Source organism: Mobula birostris, chromosome X, assembly GCF_030028105.1.
Source record: "Mobula birostris isolate sMobBir1 chromosome X, sMobBir1.hap1, whole genome shotgun sequence".
NCBI lineage: Eukaryota > Metazoa > Chordata > Chondrichthyes > Myliobatiformes > Myliobatidae > Mobula > Mobula birostris.
The window spans coordinates 72,599,918-72,623,208 of record NC_092402.1 but is presented as its reverse complement, the minus strand read 5'-3'; the positions used below and the strand labels follow the sequence as shown (position 1 = coordinate 72,623,208).

The 23,291-nt window shown below is 41.4% G+C and overlaps 1 protein-coding gene across 1 annotated transcript in view; it reads right to left on the bottom strand.

Moving 5' to 3' along the window:
• The window catches only part of LOC140191807 (glycylpeptide N-tetradecanoyltransferase 1-like), a 95,908-nt gene that overhangs the window by 59,933 nt on the left and 12,684 nt on the right, over positions 1 to 23,291 (bottom strand). Inside the window, exons 2-4 of the mRNA XM_072249588.1 lie at positions 21,765 to 21,793; positions 21,513 to 21,549; positions 4,820 to 4,839 (exon numbers count right to left, since the gene is read on the bottom strand). Coding sequence (XP_072105689.1) covers positions 4,820 to 4,839; positions 21,513 to 21,549; positions 21,765 to 21,793 — 86 coding nt within the window. The remainder of the gene's footprint in view (positions 1 to 4,819; positions 4,840 to 21,512; positions 21,550 to 21,764; positions 21,794 to 23,291) is intronic.

The following is a 23,291-nucleotide window of genomic DNA, read 5'->3' as shown; positions in this document are numbered from 1 at the left end:
AAACCAAACAGAAAGATCCAGTAGAAGCATGTTACTGGGCTTTCAGGGCTAGGGTATGAAGTTATTATTCTATCATAACTGAAGCAGTACAGAGGAGAATTTAAAACAGCATTGCACAGTGCAAATATGAGATCTCTTTCTGAGTCATAGATTCAGGGAAAGCAGACATATTCTGGTTATTCCTCTGAATGAGCATTACCACTGTAAAAGGTAAAAGCCTTCATTGCAGCGTGCCTTGAACTTGCCACAACCTGATGGCCAAATGAATTCTCTGCACTGCACCTCAGTGTATGCAGTGACAGGCTTACATCAGCCAGTGTGAAATCCTAAAGTTATACAGCAATGGAATAGTGAATTCCATCTGTCATCTTGTCCCTGCTATTATCTTATCAATGCATTCCTGCAGTATCTACTGACATCAAATGAATGCAAATAACTCTAATAACAGATTACCATGACTAAAAACAGATCATCTGGTCACTAGTTGTTGTGGCATCTTGCTCGGCATACATCTATCCTGCTTTCTAAAAACAGTGTATGAAAAGTATTTAGAATCAGAATCAAGTTTAATATCATCGGCATATGTCATGAAATTTGTTAACTTCGCAGTAGTACGTTGCAATACATGATAAATATGGAAAATCAATGAATTACAGTAAGTATATGTATATTAAATAATTAAATTAAAATAGCAGTGCAAAAACAGAAATAAGTAGTGAGGTAGTGTTCATGGGTTCAATGTCCATTTAGGAATCGTATGGGAGAGGGGAAGAAGCTGTTCCTGAATCATTGAGAGTGTGCCTTCAGGCTTCTGTACCTCTTTCCTAACAGTTAACAATGAGAAGAGGGCATGTCCTGGGTGATGGGGATCCTTAATAACGGACGCCGCCTTTCTAAGGCGCCGCTCCTTGAAGATGATAGTACAGAGGCGAGATCTAAATAAAACATTTGGGCACCCCGGTCAAAATTTCTGTTACTGTGAATAGTTAAGTGAGTAGAAGATGAACTGATCTCCAGAAGTCATAAGGTTAAAGAAGAAACATTCTTTTCAACATTTTAAGCGAGATTAGTGTATTATTTTTGTTTTGTACAATTGTAGAGTGGAAAAAAAAGGAAAGCAGCACCATGCAGAAGTTTGGGCACCCCAAGAGATTTGAGCTCTCAGATAACTTTTACCAAAGTCTCAGACCTTACTTAGCTTGTTAGGGCTATGGCTTGTTCACAGTCATCATCAGGAAAGGCCAGATGATGCAAATTTCAAAGCTTTATAAATACCCTGACTCCTCAAACCTTGTCCCAACAATCAGCAGCCATGGGCCCCTCTAAGCAGCTGCCTAGCACTCTGAAAATTAAAATAAATGATGCCCACAAAGCAGGAGAAGGCTATAAGAAGATAGCAAAGTGTTTTCAGGTAGCCGTTTCCTCAGTTTGTAATGTAATTAAGAAATGGCAGTTAACAGGAATGGTGGAGGTCAAGTTGAGGTCTGGAAGACCAAGAAAACTTTCCGAGAGAACTGCTCGTAGGATTGCTAGAAAGGCAAATCAAAACCCCCGTTTGACTGCAAAAGGCCTTCAGGAAGATTTAGCAGGCTCTGGAGTGGTGGTGCATCGTTCTACTGTGCAGCGATACCTGCACAAATATGACCTCATGGAAGAGTCATCAAAAGAAAACCTTTCCTGTATCCTCACCACAAAATTCAACGTCAAAAGTTTGCAAAGGAACATCTAAACAAGCCTGATGCATTTTGGAAACAAGTCCTGTGGACTAATGAAGTTAACTTTTTGGCCGCAATGAGCAAAGGTATGTTTGGAGAAAGAAGGGTGCAGAATTTCATGAAAAGAACACCTCTCCAACTGTTAAGCATGGGGGTGGATCGATCATGTTTTGGGCTTGTGTTGCAGCACAGGGAACATTTCACTGGTAGAGGGAAGAATGAATTCAATTAAATACCAGCAAATTCTGGAAGCAAACATCACACCATCTATAAAAAAAAAGCCAAAGATGAAAAGAGGATGGCTTCTACAACAGGATAATGATCCTAAACACACCTCAAAATCCACAATGGACTACCTCAAGAGGTGCAAGCTGAAGGTTTTGCCATGGCCCTCACAGTCCCCCGACCTAAACATCATCGAAAATCTGTGGATAGACCTCAAAAGAACAGTGCATGCAAGACGGCCCAAGAATCTCACAGAACTAAAAGCCTTTGCAAGGAAGAAAGGGCGAAAATCCCCCAAACGAGAATTGAAAGACTCTTAGCTGGCTACAGAAAGCATTTACAAGCTGTGATACTTGCCAAAGGGGGTGTTACTAAGTACTGGCCATGCAGGGTGCCCAAACTTTTGCTTCGGGCCCTTTTCCCTTTCTGTTATTTTGAAACTGTAAAAGATGGAAATAAAAAAATAATCTTGCTTAAAATATTAAAGCAATGTGTCATCTTTAACTTTATGCCTTTTGGAAATCAGGTCATCTTTTACTCGCTTAGCTATTCACAGTAACAGTAATTTTGATCGGGGTGCCAAAAGGTGTTTTAAATGTTGACAATGTACCTATCTCAACCAGTTTCACTGGCAGCTCCTTCCATATACACACCACCCTATTCATGAAGACTTTGTCCCTCAGGTCCATTTTATTTTTTTTATAATTCAAATTTTTATTATTATTTATTCTTATTTAACAAAGCAGCACAGCATGTCATAGAGCAGATACAGTACAGCATATTTACACAGCCATCCCATGACAGGAAAACAAATAAAACTTAGAAACAGAAAGAAGTTCTAATTTAAGTTTAAATTAACATACAACCAAAATTGATCCCATGCGTCTTGCACTTTTCCCTCACTGTTGATTCTTCCCAACATGTGTTCATATGATGAAATCTTAATATTTCCTCAGTCCATTCCTTCACAGTGGGACACGTGGGTTTTTTCCAGTTTTGCAATATAATTCTTGCAACTGTGATGAGACCCACCTTTAAAATAGTAAATTTATCATTGTTTACATTAGGCATCATTGTCCTATCACCCAAGAGACAAAGCCGACCTCAGTCCATTTTAAACCTTTCACGTCCCACTTTAAGCCTGTGCTCTCCAGTTTGTAGTTTCTGTTCCCTGGGGAAAAGACTATGTGCGTGCACCCTATCTTTATCCCTCACAATCTTATACACTTGTACATTGCAAGGAATAAAGTCTTAGCCCACCTAACCTCTTCCTAAAACTCAGGCCCTCAAGTTCTGGAAACATCCTTGTAAATTTTCTCCATACTTTTCCCAATTTAATGATGCCTATCCTGTAATAAGGCAATCAAAACTGTACATGATACTCCAAGTGCGATCTCATCAGTGCCTTGCACACTGTAACATAACGTCCCACCTGTTATACTCAATACCTTAACTGATGATCACTTCACTGTGCAAGTACTACCTTGGTTTAACTCTCCCAACTACAGCACTTCATACTTAGCCAAATTGAAAGCCCTTGACCCACTTGCCTCGGTTACCAAAGCCCCCTTGTAATTTCACTGTTAATTCCTTCACCATCCTACACTCATTTTTGCATCATTCACTACTTATTAACCATTCCTCGTACATTTATAAGCTATTGATCAGATCCTACACTCATTTTTGCATCATTCACTACTTACTAACCATTCCTCGTACATTTATAAGCTATTGATCAGACCACACGAAGTATTATGAGCAGTTTTGGGCATCTTATCTGAGAAGAGATGTTCTGGCATTGGAGAGGCTCCAAAGAAGGTTCAGGAGAATAAATGTGGGGACGAAAGGGTTAATTTATGAGGAGTGTTTGATGGCTCTGGGTCTGTACTTGCAGAAGTTCAGAAGAACAAAACCTACCAAATATTGAAAGGCCTATATACAGTGGATGTAGAGAGATGTTTCCTATAGTGGGGAAGTCTAGGACTAGAGGGCACAGTGTCAGAATAGAGGGACGTCCATTTAGAATGGAGATGAGGGATTTCTTTAGTCAGAGGGTGGTGAATCCGTTGATATCTGCAAGGGGACAAGTCATTGGGTATATTTAAAGTTGAGGTTAATAGGTTCTTGATTAGTCAGGGTGTCAAAGGTTACAGGGAGAAGGCAGGAAAATCGAGTTGAGAGGGATAATAAATCAGCCATGATGGAATGGCAGAGCAGGCTTGACGGGCCAGATGGTCTAATTCTGCTCCTATATCTTATGGTTTTATTCACATCCAAATCATTATACAAGTTACAAAGGTCCCAGCACCTCTAATTGTTTTCCAGCACTTGGGGAATGAATGAGGTACCAAATGACTAGAGGACAGCCATGCAGCACCTTTACTGAAGAAAGGCAGCAGGAATAAACCTGGTAATTACAGACTAGACCATTTAACATTAGTCATAGGGAGGTTATTGGAAAAATTCTGAGCGACAGGATTAATTTACACTTGGAAAGGCAGGGATTAATGGAGAATAATCGGTATATTTTAAGAGTAGAACTCAAAAATAATAAAACTGCAATCACTCTGATGGGATTATACTGCAGACCCCTCTCAACAGCCACTAGAGCACTGAGGAACAGAAAAGCAAGCAGATTAGGGAAAGGTCCAAAAAAACAAGAGGACTGTCAATATGGACAATGATTTCCTTAGTGATAAGGGGTTGGACAGAGTAGAGTTTGTTAGGTGCATCCAGGAATTTGATGGCAAAGGCATTGTCTGTTGAATGGTTGGGACGGTATGTGAACTGCAGGGGGTCCAGTGAGGGGGGCAGCAGGGTCTTGATGTGCCTCATGACGAGCCTCTCGAAACACTTCTACTTCTACAACTACCTACAACCTCCTTGCATATTTCCTCCCCTAATTTTCATTGACTATTAGGGGGTCTTTAGTACAATCTCAACAAGGTGACCATCACTTTCCTATTCTCAGTTCCACCCATAAAGCCTCAGAGATTTCATCTCCGACTGCTACTGTGATGTTTTCCTCAATCAGAAATGCAACTCCCCCTCTCTTGCCTCCACCGATAGCACCTGCACCATGGAACATTTAGCTGTTGGCCCTGTCCCTCCCTTATCCAAGTTTCTGTAATGGCTAGAGTATCCCAGCCCAAAGACAGTAACCATGCTTGAGTTCGTCCTCCTTATCTTTACCTGTAAGGCCTCTTGCATGGAAATAAACGCAATTTAATCCTAAAGCCTTTCTTCACTCCCGACATTGCTGCTACCCATCTTGTCTACTGACTGGTATTTTGCAAATGCTAATACCATAATCTCACATATCTGACAAGCAACTAACCAGTTAAAGTATTTTAGCCAACTTATTTCATGTTAAATTGCTTCCACAGTTGTCACCAGTACTTCCATCTTACAACTCAAAAATCTTCGCTGTAGACAAGACAATGGTCTGTAGTTTGCTTAAGAAATGTATCAGGAAAATAAGTCAATTAGGTAATTGAGAACCTGAACAAATAATTTTAATCAAAAAGTCACTACAGTTTTATCACAGGCAAGCCCTATACAATCAATCTAGCTGAATATCCTAGCACTTATTAATAGGATGGTCTGGCGTTAAAATTCCAGAAATCAATCAATGGAAGTTCCAAATAACAGATGATTGACAGAACAGTTCACAAATAAATAATGGTAGCCTATTGATTTGGGTTGGAAAGCTAGAAATAGCCAGGGTTGGGTGGGGTAAAAAGAAAAACAGCATCGATATTAGGATCATGACAATGTGTGTTATCCAAGGATCTCTTCTGCGGCACAAACATTCACCAAATTAAATTGTTTATCCAAATTTGCAAATGACACCAAGTTACAAAGATTAGTAATCAGAACAAAAGGCAAAATTATACCAAATGTAGTTCAGATTGGGAGGAGGGGGAAGAAAGAGATTTGCTCTCTTCTTTTCCAGTCCAGATGAAGGGTCTCGGTCCAAAACGTTGACCATTTATTCCCTCCATAGATGCTGCCTCATTTGCTGAGTTTCTCCAGCATTTTGTGTGTGTTGCTCATCCTGCAGAATCTGGTCTTTACATAGTGCATTGCATGTCTCTAAAGATCCATCCTTTTAAACAGTTTGCCTGTAAACCCTCTTCAAATCCATTCTTCCTGCAAATCTACATCTCAATCATTCTGCTGTCTCTGTCAAAGCACAAACAACCACAGCAGCTTGTTGTACAATTAATCAGCAAAACATTTCATTGTATTTTCCAGGATCATTTCAAATGACAGATCATAAAAAGCGGCTTTCAACTGTTGTCTTTAAAATTGACCTCTGACCAGTTGAAAACTATGGCCATCAAACAATATGAGCAATTAAAATTTGGAATGTTAACAAGGACATAATTGGAGCACAGACATGGTTGAGTTCTGGGTCTGAAAACTTGAGACAATGGAAGGATTTGGAATCTGACTGGAGCTTTACTAGGAGCCAATACAACAGGGAGCACAAAGCTAGTAATTTAAACAGTATTTGGTGCAAGTCAAGGTTAATAGTGTCTTAGCTAACATCTGGTTTATGGGGTGGATTGGAATGAAAGAAAGAAAGAAAGAATGAAGCAGGAAAGAGCAACTGGAAGTGTATTCAAATGATCAGATCCAGGTATGACAAATATCTGGATAAGAGTTTCAGCATAAAAAAAAGCTGAGGTAAGTATATTATTCAGGAGGATAAAGGCAGACAGTGACAGTATAATATGCATCCCAAGGCACTTTTTGGAGGTCAGATATAGTTTGAAACAGTCTGGTTTGGTTCAGCCTCAGAGAGATGCCATGGAATAGGGATGGAGCAGGTGAGGAAATTGAGTCTGATAGGGTTCAGAGCAATGACTGTGGCATTCTCAATATTCATTTGGATAAAATTTCTATTCACATTGTATTGAATGTGAATGATGCAATTGAATCTCAAGGTAGTATATGGTGACATTATTTATTTTTACTTATTGAGATACAGAGTGTAATTTGACAATAAATTTATTTTGAACTTCCAATGTCGAGCACTTCGACAAATTAAGGTGTGATGAAAAGATATAAATAAACAGAGTTGGAATCCAATGTTAAAAAGAGAGGTGTGAATATGACAAGAAATTAGATGCAAACTTTGTGTTACGGCCGTTCGGGTTATGGAAGTTTGCCATATAGAAGTCACAAACTACTGCCCAAATATTTGAAACACAGAATAAATTTCACTCACAGAATTTATCTTGGGGGTGGGGGGGAGAGAGAAAGAGGAGGAATGGTTGGTAGGTAGGTAGGTAAATAAATAAATAATAAACAAACAAATAAATAAATAAAAGATGTACTTTTCAGCTCACATTTCTTGACAGACTTGCAGGTGACACAGATCTGCATTTCCAAAACAAAAATCGCAATGCAGACTGCTTTCTAGAAATACATCTACCCCTCCCCCCCAATTAAGCTCAACAGGTTCACTAGAAAAATTATACTACCACGTAGCACACAAAATAAAGTGGGAATAAAAGTATGATAAGAGCAACATCTAACAGTCCAGAAAATACTCTAGTCTGGCATCAAAGTCCCAAGGGTGCAGAATTATCAGCATTTTACTATAGTCATAGTTATACAGCATAGAAACAAGACTTTGCTGACTGAAATGCTCATCTGAGCTAGTCCTATTTGCCTTCATTTGACCCAGATCCCTTGAAATCATTTCTATGTACCCATCTAAATGTCTTTTAAATTGTACCCACCTGTACAGCTTCCTCGGGCTGCTCATTCCATAAACCCACCCCAGATCCCTTTTGACCAAATCACACAAAATGCTGGAGGAACTCAGCACACCAGGCAGCATCTGTGGGAAAAAGTACAGTCAACATTTCGGATCGAGACCCTTCTGTTCTGCCAAAGGGTTTTGCATTTTGTGTGTGCGGCTTAGACTTCCAGCATCTGCAGATTTTCTCTTGGTTGTGACCAGATCCCTTTTAAATCCTTTCCCTCTCACCCTCTGGTTTTATACACATTACTCTGGGAAAAAGACTGTGACAATCCACCTCATCTACACCCCTCATGATTTTATACATCTCTCAGGTCACCTTCTACATCAAACTAAGTGGGCAAACAGTTCATCTGACACATGGCACTTCCAAACAAGCAGAATTCTCTCTGTACTGCACTGGGTGGCGGGGTGGAAATACATCTCTCCCAAAGGAGGTGTAAGGTGCTCCTTCCCTCTACTAGCCTGCAGGTCACCCTTGGGCAAGGTGTAGCACCTGCTTTGAAGCCATGGGAGCAAGTGGTGGGTGGTCACATGAGCAGCTGGTGCATATCACAAGTCCTGGTTATGCGACCACTGACACTAGGCAGACAATCTCTGAAGAATTTTGATAATGGCTACGGTCACCCGTCTTGTAAAAACACTGCCCAGAAGGCAGCAATGGCCAACCACTTCTGTAGAAAAATTTGCTAAGAACTATGTTATATGACACAGCACATAATGATGATGATGACTGCACTAAAGTGTTAAGGCTGAATTGTGTGCTCCAGCCTCATAACTCATCATATTGTGAATGTGTGGGCTGCCTATTGCTCGTTCACATTTTAGTCTGTCTACTCTGCCACTGGCTCACTGCTGACGTCAAACAGGGGCGATGCAAGGGAATGGACCGTCAATCCTGTGGAAAATTAATGTTGGAGAGTGTTTCATTTAGTTTACATTATTTTAACATTTTATTTTTTTGTAACTTTTATTTTTAACTTAAAATTTATTTGAACATTTAAGTTGTCTCTGACCATTAATCACATTTAAAACATGTCAAAAGTCAGCTGGCCAGGGTGTTTTAGGGCAGAGCCTGACAATGCCGCGTGCTTGTCAGCTGTGAAGGGTCAGCTTGCTTGTCCTCTGTGTAGTTGGGTGTGAGCCGCAGGCAGAAGGTCCAAGCAGAGGGCTGGATCTAGCCCAAGTGGATAATCAACAACTCTGGACCCAAAAAGTTAAATTAGAGCATTTTTCAAGTCGTGAAGCGAGGTATTGTCCTTGTGTTCATATACAACTAGTCAAAACAAGTAGTTAACCATACAAAACACAAAAGGGAAATGAGACTTTGGACCTTGAGGGGACTTAACTATAAAAAAGACAGTTTAAGTTTTGGTTCAGAACTTTCATGCACTTCATCCTCAGTTACATCAGATTACTAAACGTAAACCAAAATAAAACTGGACGAATCATTTATTATTAACCTAGACACTGGACTGAGTCACTCAGTTTGTCCTCTCTAAGAACTTGGTAACACTATTCTCACCAAGATGTGGGAACTACTGTCCAATCTGGGAACACTCTCCCCCCAACTAGTTAAGCAAAGTTTTAGCAACCGTAGTAAATACATATCTTCAGCCATGTTCAATACAATTCCTGGGAGTAGATGAACATACAAATCAAGAGAAGGCAGCTACTCAAACCTTCAAGTATGCTCTCATTTACTGAAATCATAGCCAATCAGACCATAGAACAGTTCAGCACAGGAACAGGCATTTTGGTCTACAATGTCAGTGTTGACCATGATGCCAATTTAAACTAATTCTATCTGCCTGCAAATGGTTTATATCCCTCCATTCACTGTCTGTACACATATCTATCTAAATGCCTCTTAAATGTTCTCATTATATCTGTTTCCACTACCTCTTCTGGCAGGGCCATCCAGGCAGCTACCACTCTCTGTACATGAAACTTGCTTCAAATATTTCCTTTAAACGTTCTGCTTCTCATCTTAAAGCTCTGTCTTCTAGTATTTGACACTTGACCCTGGGAAAAAGACTATCTACATCATCTATGCCTTTCATAAATTTTATATACTTTATCAGGTCACTCCTCAGCATCCAATACACTACAGAAAACAATCCAATTTTGCTCAACCTCTCCTAATACTTTCGTTTCTAGACACCATCCTGATGAACCTCCTCTGCAGCTTTGCCAAAGCCTCCAAATTCTTATTTAAATGCAGCAACCAGCAATTCATATTCAGAGTATTTTCCAACTCTATTGGTGGTGACAAAACAAGGTACAGTTATAAAAGAGTTGCCACCCCCTCCACCAATGCAAGAGATCATATGTCCTAATTATAAGTCAGACTTTGGTCAATTCTGTTCACTCTATGCAAAATCAGCAAATGGCTAGGGACATGGATAAGCAAACATTCTGGGTGGACTACTGAAAGTTTGTACTCCAGAACTCATTCTATCTCTAGCTAAACTAATATTAATTTAGGATTTTACCAGAACACCATAGCTTTAGAGATGACTTCAGCCTTTGCACAAAACAAAACAGCTGAATTCCAGAGGAGATACAAGACTGCTTGCCCTTGTCATCAAGGCAAAATTTAACTCAGATGTGGGATCAAGCAGTCATGGTAAAATGATCAACGGAGATAATCTAGAGAAATTTTTCCAATGTTTGGGATCATACTTTGCAAAGATAACTTGTTAACAAAGTTGATCAGCTTCAGGAATTCCTCAGAATAGTGTCATAGGTACAAAAATTTCAAACCTTACTGCCATTATAAGCTCAGAGACATGGATAGTTGTTGCGAGGACATTAAAGCGTAGGCCAATAAGTGGGAATTAATAGTGATGTTACCTACACTTGTCGTTCAAAGACACTAACATCATTATCCATCATCAATAAGCAGGGATTACCATTGATTAGAAACTTGACCAAGCAAATACAGTGGCTACAAACCAAAGGCTGGGCTCACATTGCATGACTCACGCTTTACCTCTCCCAAGCTTTTCCTTCATCTACACAAGTCTGCTGCAAAACTGTCTGCTAGCCCAGAGGAGTGCAGGTCTAACACCCAAGACAAGCCTTATATCCACCACTAAATATTCACTTCTCCCACCACCGACTGGGTCTGCATTATGCTCTATCTACTAAATGCACTGCAATTATAGATACATAGAAAACCTACAGCACAATACAGGCCCTTCAGCCCACAAAGCTGTGCCAAACATGTCCTTACCTTAGAACTACCTAGGTTTACCCATAGCCCTCTATATTTTTCTAAGCTCCACGTACCTATCCAGGAGTCTCTTAAAAGACTCTATTATTTCCGCCTCCACCACCACCGCCGCCGGCAGCCCATTCCACACACTCACCACTCTGTGTAAAAAACTTACCTCTGACGTCTCCTCTTTACCTACTTCCAAGCACCCTTTAAAACTACGCCCTCTCGTGTTAACCATTTCAGCCCTGGGAAAAAGCCTCTGAATATCCACACGATCAATGCCTCTCATCATCTTATACACCTCTATCAGATCACATCTCATCCTCCGTCGCTCCAAGGAGAAAAGGCCGAGTTCACTCAACCTATTCTCATAAAGCACGCTCCCCAATCTGGGCAACATCCTTGTAAATCTCCTCTGCACCCTTTCTATGCTTTCCACGTCCTTCCTGTAGTGAGGCAACCAGAATTGAGCACAGTACTCCAAGTGAGGTCTGACCAGGGTCCTATATAGCTGCAACATTACCTCTCAGCTCCTAAACTCCGTCCCACAATTGATGAAGGCCAATGCACCATATGCCTTCTTAACCACAGAGTCAACCTGCGCAGCAGCTTTGAGTGTCCTATGGACTTGGACCCCAAGATCCCTCTGATTCTCCACACTGCCAAGAGTCTTACCATTAATGCTATATTCTGCCATCATATTTGACCTATCCAATAATACACTTACTACTTATCTCAAACTCTGACTTCTACTAAACAGAAATGCAAGGGAAACAAAAAAAAAATAGGACGACACATCTGTACAAATCAAATGTCACCCTGACTTGAAAATATATCGATGTTCTTGATTGTCACTGAGGTTATGGAGTTCAGAGTTCTGTACACAGACCCAGCACCATGGGATTACTTCATCAAGATGATATCTGGTTCAATGGATAATACACTGACTTCTTCAACTCTGGGTAACTTGCTCTTTCTTCCTGTCTCTATCAAAACTGACCATTTCTGCCAGTTATTCATCCCTGATTTTGGCTGTCTTTCCCTTTCTTTGTCTGCTGGGCATGCTTCACTGCCTAGCACAAGAAACAGAATATGCTTCAAAGTGCCATACTAACCCATCTAGTATCATATGTGGCTGAGTTACTAAGCCCGGCTGAACCATTTCTACTGACAGGAGAAGGGGCAAAGGTGGTTACTGGCACCTTAAAACCAGTCGCTTTGGGCAGATGGGGTTCATTAGCAATGGTTGGCAGCTCATCTAAGAGAAGGAAAACTCTGATCTCAAACCTCCCCTACCTTGCAGCTATATCCACTCATGAGGAAGGCTTCGGGAGCAAACCCCAAGTAAAAATTCCGGAGCTGGCATCCCTCAGGCAGTCCTACATTGAGTTCAATGCTGACTGGCAACTCCTGTGATGCTGCTGGTGCCAAACTGTATCGGTCTCTGCCGTTCCTTTGGATTCATCATGTGTGTGGCAAGGGAGAGCTTGCTACATGGGCAACAGCTTGCTCTCCATATCATACTACCCAGGCTTGCACATCTCGACAGCTGGGACACAATATCCATGGTCAACTCTGACTGATGGAGGCCCCCACTCACATCTCTGACATTTTTCTTCTTTCACCCTTTCTTCACCATCTCCTCTGCTACTGGAAACTAACTTGTTTTTCCTTTTCCCAGTTCTGATAAAATGACCTTAGATCCAAAAATATCAGAAGTAAAGCATTTATTTATTTTCTCTTTCTGCAGGTGCTAGCAGGCATTCTTAGTTCTTCTAGTAATTTATTTCACATTTCCAGCATCTGAATTAAAAAAAATAAAAGAAAATAAATTCAATTTTGGACTCTGTAACCCAAGCATGATACCTTTGCCTTGGTGGGGGAGCAGTCCAGAGCACTAGGGTTTGCAGGATTAAACTAGGAAGGACACAATACACTGAGTTAGCTTGTATAACATTGAACAAGAAAGGCTGAGGTCCAGAACATTAAAAATGTCAGAATGTTTGAAAAGGGTCAAAAGATAAACTTTCAAGTTATTGTCATGGGTATACATACCCAGGGTACCAGGGTAGAAGTGCCATGAAAATCTGTGTTTTGGGCTGGTGGGGGATTTGAGAATAAGGAAACCGTCTTGAAGTTGGAGCTAGGCCAAGGAGAGAAATTGAGAAGCAATGCCACATATGGAGGAGGAAGAAATCTGGAATTCTCTTCTCTTCAGGAAGTCATCACCATCATCATCATCATCAGGGGCCATACCCAGTTTGAGCTTTGATTGCCAGGGCCCACACACTCCTGTTTCAGGTCAAGTGGATCAATTCATTGGTATTCATTTCCAGTTCTCTGGCTGCTGTCTCCATCATCATTTGTCTTTGCCTTCCTCTTGTTTTCTTCCCTTCAATCTTTCCCATAATTACCATGCATACTAACTCCTCCTTCCTAATCACATGTCCAATGAAGGTACGTTGCCTTTTCATGATCTCATACATTATTTCTCTTTTTGTGCTTGCTCTGTTCATGACATCCTCGTTAGATATTCGTTTCGTCCATGATATTCTTTGCATCCTCCTCAAAAACTACATCTCTGCTACTTCAATTCGTTTCCTCATGTTACTAGATATTGCCCAACATTCTGAGCCATATAACATAACTGGAAAAAAGTAACATTTCAGTATTCTGAGGCAGGTTGTCATGCCTAGTTTAGTGTTGGTCAGTATATTCTTCATTCCCGTAAAGGTGTCTTTTGCCATCTCTATTCTTCTTTTGATGTCTATGTCGCACCTGCCAACTGATGTCACCCAGCTTCCTAAGTAGCAAAAGTTCTGTACTTGTTTGATGTCTTCCCTGTTTATTTTCAGCCTGCAGATAGGATTCTCCTTCTTTTTGGATATCACCATACATTCTGTCTTTTTGTAATTGATAGACAGACCCATTTTTGCACTTTCTTCAACAACTATATCAATTAAGTTTTGTAGTTCTTCCTCCGTACTTGCAATTAGCACAGTGTCATCCGCATATCTAAAATTATTGATGTTTTACCATCAACTTTGATTCCCAGGAAGGAGTGGGCACTTAAGGTGCAATTTTTCTTTCTCTTCTCTTTCTCAGCCTCTTTCAGGATTGATATATTTTATTTTGGAGTGGTCAATCAGTCAATCTGCAGTTCTTGTGTTGATGTGATTGTTTTTCTTCAACTTACATTTGTCTCAGAAGTCAAAGGACATGCATCCACTAGTAGTGGTGTTTTGTAGAATGCACCAGAAACCTACTCCAGAGTTAGAGCAAGAAACTGGGCTCCCAAATACTTCACACCAAATTGTTTAGTGAAAGCCCTGCTTTCACCAGTGCAGGTTCATTGATGTACATCAGATTGCACACACCCGTGGATCCAGGGTTAATTACAGACCCAGACCTCTGGCACTGCTTACCAGAATTACATGATGCAGATCTCAACCTACCACTATTCTGCCACAGTACTTTTACAGTAACAGATCATTTCTTTACTGGTTATACAGTGACAGACTATTACCAGTAGAGCCTTACAACTGGAAATGTTTTCACTGGTAAAAACAGGTTTCTAAGCCAAAGACTTAAATTGCATAGATATTTTCCCACAACTGAAGAGAACACTATCAGTATTAAACTTCTGGAATTTTCTGGAATTAAGGTAAGAAATTAAATTATAAGCAGTACATGATCTAATTTGAAGCATCAGTGTAGTGACAGTCAGCTGCTGCATTCTGCAGGAACTGAGAATTAAAAAAGGGGCAAATGTAGGTAATCTGAAACAGAACATTCTGAAAATACTCAAATCAACAAGCATATATAGAAAGAGAAACAGACTTAACTTTTCAGGTCAAAACCCCTTCATCAGATCAGACTTTACTTCAAAAATGTGACCTAGTTTAAAAGTACTTAAATACAGATCCAATCTATTTTTGTTCTTAAACAGGATTTAGACCAAGTTAGAGAAACATTTTTGACTTAGTAGCAGAAAAGCATAAACAGCGGTACCTTCAGCTCCTTCCAATAGAGGTGTCCCCCACTTTTCGAACGTTCGCTTTACGAAACCTCACTGTTACGAAAGACCTATGTTTGTACATTAGTTCCCTGTTTTCGCTAACAGAAGGCGTTTTCACTATTACGAAAAAAATCAGTGTGCGATAAAAAATTAGCGCAAGAAAAAAGGCAGCACGCGCCCTGAGCAGCCGCTCTCCCCCGGATTCGGAACGGTATTCTGGCTGGCATTGCTTAAACACGTGCCTGTGAGCAGCCGTTTGCAAGATGAGTTCTAAGGTATCGGAAAAGCCTGAAAGAGCTCGTAAGGGTGTTACATTTAGCGTAAAACTAGACATAATTAAGCGTTTTGATCGTGGTGAACAAAGTAAGGACAACGTGAGTTTGGCTTGTGGAAGCTGACGAAGATGATATAGAAGAGGTTTTGGCATCCCATGACCAAGAACTGATAGATGAAAAGCTGATGCAATTGGAAGAGGAAAGGATCACAATCGAAACCGAATGCAGTAGCGAACTGAACGTAAAGCAACTGCGTGAGATTTTCACTGCAATGATAAAGTACGACTTTAATTTTGTAAGGGTACATAGGTTTAGGGGATATTTGCAGGATGGTTTGAGTGCTTACAAAGAACTGCATGATAGAAAAATACGCGAGGCTCAGCAGTCAAGCAAGCCTTCCACATCAGCCACAGCAGACAACGAACCTCAACCTTCGACATCGAGGCGGGCAGTCATAGGAGAAGATAAGCTGCCTGCCCTAATGGAAACAAGACGAGGACGAGATGACACCCCAGTGTCCCACCACCCCAACCCCCAGGCGTCCAACAGATACCGATTCGCGGAGAATGCAGCGGTAGCCGGGAGGCACACAGTACATCTTCAAGAAAAAAGCCAAAATAAACATGTTAATTAATTAGGTGCCGCCCGACACGTAATTGTCGGCCCAGATCAGAGGCGACGCAATCGGCACTGATCTGGGCCGACAATTACTTGCCGGGAGGCACCTAATTAATTAGCATGTTTATTTCAGCTTTTTCCTTAAAGGTGTGCTGCGTGCCTCCCGGCTACCGCTGTACCCCTGCATTCTTCGCCGATCGGTATTGGTTCGCTGCCCGGAGGGTGGGGGCCACTGCACCACCCCAACTCCGACGACTCTGTCTAACACACCATCATCAGTGTGCTCGGCAAGCTGTCTTCCCGATTCCCGTAAGTGATACGACACTGTACATACATTATTTCTACTTTATATAGGCTGTGTATTTATCATATCATTCCTGTTTTTACTATATGTTACTGTTATTTTAGGTTTTATGTGTTATTTGGCATGATTTGGTAGGTTATTTTTTGGGTCTGCGAACGCTCACAAAGTTTTCCCATATAAATAAATGGTAATTGCTTCTTCGCTTTATGACATTCCGGCTTACAAACCGTTTCATAGGAACGTTCTATCTTCTGATGGCGGGAGAAATCTGTAAATGACTTACCCAGAAGAGCTGTATTGTAGGAGTACCCAAAACAGCCAACACATCTCTAACAAATCCTCCAGATCATGGCAACTTTGGGATACCAAGATGGAAATACATAGATGTGTGGTTTTGACCAAGCTGCCTAACAACAACAATAATAATAATACAGCTTTAAACTAAGCCTAGTACTAATGGTGACTAGATACTCAACAAGCAAAGTAAATTACCTGGTTGTTATAACATCAACATTTTGGGAAGTTTGATATATAAAATGGCTTACACATTTCCCCACAGCTGTGACATTTCTAAACAAATTAAGTAGGTTTGAAACACAAATGTCCCAAGGCCACAAAAGCTTGTCAGATTTGAATACAGTGGATTTCAGCCAATTTGGGCCATCGGTTATTCGGGGCGGCTGTTAATTTGGACAACTCAAACAAAACTAAATTGCAAAAATACCCGGGATTCCCTTTGTTTATTTGGAACACTATGCCTCGTAATTGGGGTAGGAGACTCTGACCAAACTGTTTCCAGCTGTGTCAGTCGCATGCACTCGTGTGGCCGTTAGACGCAATACTTTACTTACAGCAAACATTTTTTAAATACTGGCAGTTTGTGTACAAAAAGCAGTGACTTTTGTCACTCCTGAATTGTCTTAATGATTATTTCTCACTAATTATCAGTGATAGAAACCACTGTTTTTTGTACACAAACACATGCAACTGACGCTATTCAGTATCGGAGATGTCAGAAACGGCTGGAAGTGAAAATGAAACAATTTCACTACTTCAACAATTAGGCACTACAAAGGTATCAACAATCATCTTGAATGTTATAATCAAAATGAAGATTTGGAGGATGCAATCATCTAAAGCATTGTATGAAGGCAATCGATTATTTGTACTAGGTATCTGTTCTCACGGTCAATCAAAAGAACATGGCAGATGAATTTCTCCATAAGTTAGGAACTAATACGTAGTTTTATAGTACTGTAGAGGTATATATAGTATTCTAATTTGTTCTGTATTTCATTTAAATACATAATTTGTTACTCAGTTAAATAGTAGTTTGTCTTTTTTATACCTTTTAACTACGGTACTGCAAAGTCTTAGAGCACTCTATATTTTTTACATAAATTTTGTTTTAGATGTTTATTTTTTGTCTTCCGCATTAGAGTCAGTAGAAATGAGCAAATTTTAGATTTCCAAACGTTAATTTTACAAAAAAATTAAATGTTAAGAGGATTTTTAATCTTTTAGGGTAACATATTAAGTAATTTTGAAATAAAAACTTGATTACTTTGTAGGTATAAAACCCAGTGCAATATTAAACAAAGATAACCAACAGGATGCTAATGATCAATGACATAATGAGTTGAATGAACTAAATTGTTTAAATGAAACAGAAACAAGTGTACAAGGAATCAAACCGGACAAAGGACAAACGAACTAAAAGGTGAGGGCGTGGTAGACGTGACAGTTTAACCTTCAAATCATCAATTCTTACACCATAGCAAGAGTGAGCAGAGCTACAAGACACGAGGGAGTCATCTAGCAACAGCAAGGTCTCTCCCAAGCAGAAGTTTCGCAGCAGACAGGAATTTCAAGATATGCTGTCCAAGCTCTCCTGAAGAAGCACAAAGAAACAGGCAAGGCTGAGGACCAGAAATGCAGTGGTCGGACATGGAAACTGAGTGCAGCAGATGAGAGATACATCAAACTGACTTACCTTCTAAATCAGAAGTCATCCAGCACTAATATCAGCTCTGAACTCACAGAAACCACTGGAAACCAAGCACACCCCTCTAAAAGCCTTGTCAGAAGTGGTCTTCATGGAAGAGTTGCTGCCAAAACGCTATACCTCCAAAGTGGAAACAAAGCCAAGAGACTCACCTTTGCACAAAAACACTAAGGACTGGATGCTGAACAATGGCAGCAAGTACTCTGAACTGACTGACGAGTCAAAGTTTGAAATTTTTGGTTCTGCCAATTTATCTGCAGAAGTGCTGCGGAGGGCCTGCAACCAACAGTGAAGCATAGGGGAGATTCCCTGCAGGATTAGGGCAGCATTTCTGCAAATGGAGTTGCAGATCTGGTCAGAATTAACAGAATCTTCAATGCTGAGAAACAGATTCAGATTCTCATCCATCACGCAATACCATCAATAAGGCATTTGATCGGTCCCAACTTCATTCTGTAGCAGGACAATGACCTCAAACACAAGGCTAAGGTCATAAAGACTGCCATCAGTAAAAAGAATAAGGAGTTCCGCAACAGATGATATAGCCTCTACAGAGCCCTGATCTAAACATCATTGCGACTGTCTGGGATTACCTGGAGAGATGAAGCATGCGAGACAACCTATGACTGCAGAATAACTATGGGAAATTCTCCTAGATGCTTAGAACAACTTACCAGATGATTTTCTTACAAAACTGAACAGAAGTGTACATAGAAACACAGAAAGCCTACAGCACAATATAGGCCCTTTAGCCCACAATGCTGTGCTGAACATGTACTTATTTTAGAAATTACCTAGGGTTAACATTAGCCCTCTATTTTTCTAAGCTCCATGTACCTATCCAGGAGCCTCTAAAAAGACCCTATCGTATCTGCCTCCACTACTGTTGCTGGCAGCCCATTCCACACACTCACCACTCTCTGCATAAAAAACTTACCCCTGACATCTCCACTGTACCTACTTCTAAGCACCTTAAAACTGCCCTCTCGTGTTAGCCATTTCAGCCCTGGGAAAAAGCCTCTGATGATCCACACGGTCAATGCCTCTCATCATCTTATACATCACTATCAGATCACCTCTCATCCTCCGTCACTCCAAGGAGAAAAGGCCGAGTTCACTCAACCTATTCTCATAAGGCATACTCCCCAATCCAGGCAACATCCTTGTAAATTTCCTCTGTACCCTTTCTATGGTTTCCACGTCCTTCCTGTAGTGAGGTGACCAGAAATGAGCACAGTACTCTGTTATGTACCCCTAGGGTTCATATTTTCTGTGGACTGTCACTTTAAAACCTCCAGAGAATGAGACAGACTTTTGGACACTGTTTGGGGGGAGGAGGAGGGGGTTATTTGATGGACAATCGATGTAATGGTTTCTCTGCAGCTTGTTTTGAATATACAAGGACACCCAGAAGAAAAGGACATGCAGACACACTATGGTGTGTCCACTTTCAGGTGCCCACGAGTGTGGGACTGAGGATCGATAAAGAGGAATCGATCTGTGATTATTAGTGCATGAAAGAGTGACCCTGTGGATTCTACCAGTGTGTCTAACCCTTGCCTGGGTTGGTAGATTATCACTTGAAGACGGCGCTCTTAAGTTGGTCAAGCTTGGCTAACCTGGAAGTTTCGGAGGACAACGGGAAGAATCGACGGCATCGGCTTACGTGGACAACAAACCACCTCTCGCTCCTCAATTCTACTCAACTCAATATCACAAGCTGAACTGGCTTCGCTTACATACCATCGTAAGACTATATCACTTACCACCTAAGCTTGAATAAGTTTGGGTATTATATTTCCACACCTATATATGCATAAACTCTGCTAACCTGTTTGATTTATCTAGTTTTATATTACTGTATCGCGTCGTTACTAATAAAAAGTGTTAGTAAACTGCAAAAACAGACTCAAGGTGTTTTCCATTTCTTCTGGTTCTTTTAACCCGTTACGGGGTATGTAACAACTCCAAGTGGGATCTGACCAGGGTCCTATATAGCTGTAACATTACCTCTCTGCTTTTAAACTCAATCTCACAGTTGATGAAGGCCAATGCACCGTATGCCTTCTTAACCACAGAGTCAACCTGCGTAGCAGCTTTGAGTGTCCTATGGACTCGGACCCCAAGATCCCTCGATCCTCCACACTGCCAAGAGTCTTACCATTAATACTATATTCTGCCATCATATTTGACCTATCAAAATGAACCACCTCACACTTATCTGGGTTGAACTCCATCTGCCACTTCTCAGCCCAGTTTTGCATCCTATCAATGTCCCACTGTAACCTCTGACAGCCGTCTATACTATCCACAACACCCCCAACCTTTGTGTCATCAGCAAATTTACTAACCCATCCCTACACGTCCTCATCCAGGTCATTTATAAAAATCACAAAGAGTAGAGGTCCCAGAACAGATCCCTGAGGCACACCACCGGTCACCGACCTCCATGCAGAATATGACCCGTCTACAACCACTTTTTGCCTTCTGCGGGCAAGCCAATTCTGGATCCACAAAGCAAGGTCCCCTTGGATCCCATGCCTCCTTACTTTCTCAATAAGCCTTGCATGGGGTACCTTATCAAATGCCTTGCTGAAATCCATTTACACTACATCTACTTCTCTACCTTCAACGTGTTTAGTCACATCCTCAAAAAATTCAATCAGGCTCGTAAGGCACGACCTGCCTTTGACAAAGCCATGCTGACTATTCCTAATCATATTATACCTCTCCAAATATTCATCAATCCTGCCTCTCAGGACCTTTTCCATCAACTTACCAACCACTGAAGTAAGACTCACTGGCCTATAACTTGCAGGGCTATTGCTACTTGAATCAGGGAACAACATCTGCAACCCTCCAATCCTCCGGAACCTCTCCTGTCCCCATTGATGATGCAAAGATCATTGCCAGAGGCTCAGCAATCTCCTCCCTCGCCTCCCATAGTAGCCTGGGGTACATCTCATCCGGTCCTGGTGACTTATCCAACTTGATGCTTTCCAAAAGCTCCAGCACATCCTCTTTCTTAACGTCTATATGCTCAATGTTTTCAATCTGCTGTAAGTCATCCGTACAATCGCCAAGATCATTTTCCGTAATGAACACTGAAGCGAAGTATTCATTAAGTACCTCTGCTATCTCCTCTGGTTCCATACTCACATTTCCACCGTCACACTTGATTGGTCCTATTCTCTCACATCTTATCCTCTTGCTCTTCACATACTTGTAGAATGCCTTGGGGTTTTCCTTAATCCTGCTCACAAAGGCCTTCTCATGGCCCCTTCCGGCTCTCCTAATTTCACTCTTAAACTCCTTCCTGCTTGCCTTATAATCTTCTAGATCTCTAATATTACCTAGGTTTTTGAACCTTTGGTAAGTTTTTCTTTCCTTCTTGACTAAATTTTCTACAGCCTTTGTACACCACGGTTCCTGTACCCTATCATCCTTTCCGTCTCATTGGAACGTACCTATGCAGAATGCCACGCAAATATCCCCTGAATATTTGCCACATTTCAGCCGTACATTTCCCTGAGAACATCTGTTCCCAATTTATGCTTCCAAGTTCCTGCCTGATTGCTTCTTATTTGCCCTTACTCCAATTAAACTCTTTCCTAACTTGTCTGTTCCTATCCCTCTCCAATGCAATGGTAAAGGAGATAGAATTGTGATCATTACCTCTAAAATGCTCTCCCAAAGAGAGACCTGACACCTGACAAGGTTCATTTCACAATACCAGATCAAGGACAGCCTCTTCCCTTGTAGGCTTATCTACATGTTGTATCAGGAAATCTTCCTGAACACACCTAACAAACTCCACCCCATCTAAACCCCTTGCTCTAGGGAGATGCCAATCAATATTTGGGAAATTTAAATCTCCCACCAGAACAACCCTGTTATTATTAAACCTTTCCAGAATCTGTCTCCCTTATCTGCTCCTTGATGTCTCTGTTACTATTACGTGGACTATAAAAAAAACACCCAGTGGAGTTATTGCCCCTTTCCTGTTTCTAATTTCCACCCACAGAAACTCCGTAGACAATCCCTCCATGACTTCCTCCTTTTCTGCAGCAGTGACACAATCTCTGATCAACAGTACCATGCCCCACCTCTTTTGTCTCCCTTCCTGTCCTTTCTGAAACATCTAACGCCTGGCACTCTAGTAGCCATTCCTGCCCCTGAGTCATCCAAGTCCATGTAATGGCCACAACATTATAGCTCCAAGGACTGATCCACCCTCTAAGCTCTTCCACTTTGTTCATGATACTCTTGGCATTGAAATAGACACATCTCAAACCATCATTCTAAGCATATCCCTTCTCTATCACCTGCCTATCCTCCTTCTCACACTGTCTCCAAGCTTTCACTATCTGTGAGCCAACCACCTCTTCCTCCGTCTCTTCAGTTCCGTTCCCACCCCCCCAGCAATTCTAGTTTAAACTCTTCCCAATAGTCTTAGCAAACCTCCCTGCCTGGATATTGGTCCCCCTTGGATCCAAGTGCAACCTGTCCTTTTTGTACAGGTCACTCCTGCCCCAAAAGAGATCGCAATGATCCAGAAATCTGAATCCCTGCCCCCTGCTCCAATTCCTCAGCCACGCATTTATCCTCCACCTCATTCTAGTCCTATACTCACTGTCATGTGGCACAGGCAGTAATCCTGAGATTACTCCCTTTGCGGTCCTGCTTCTCAACTTCTTTCCTAACTCCCTGTAGTCTGTTTTCAGGACCTCCTCCCTTTTCCTACTTATGTCATTGGTACCAATATGTACCACGACCTCTGGCTGTTCACCTTCCCACTTCAGGATTTCGTGGACGCGATCAGAAACATCCTGGACCCTGGCACCTGGGAGGCAAACTACCATCTGTGTTTCTTTCCTGCATCCACAGAATCACCTGTCTGACTCCCTAACTATAGAGTCCCCTATCACTACTGCCATCCTCTTCCTTTCCCTACCCTTCTGGGCCACTGGGCCAGACTCTGTGCCAGGGGTGTGACCACTGTTGCTTCCCCCAGGTAGGCCGTCTCCCCCAACAGTACTCAAACAGGAGTACTTATTGTTAAGGGGGGGGGGGGGGGGGGAGGGGAAGGCAGCCACAGGGGTACTCTCTAGTATCTGACTCTTGCCTTTCCC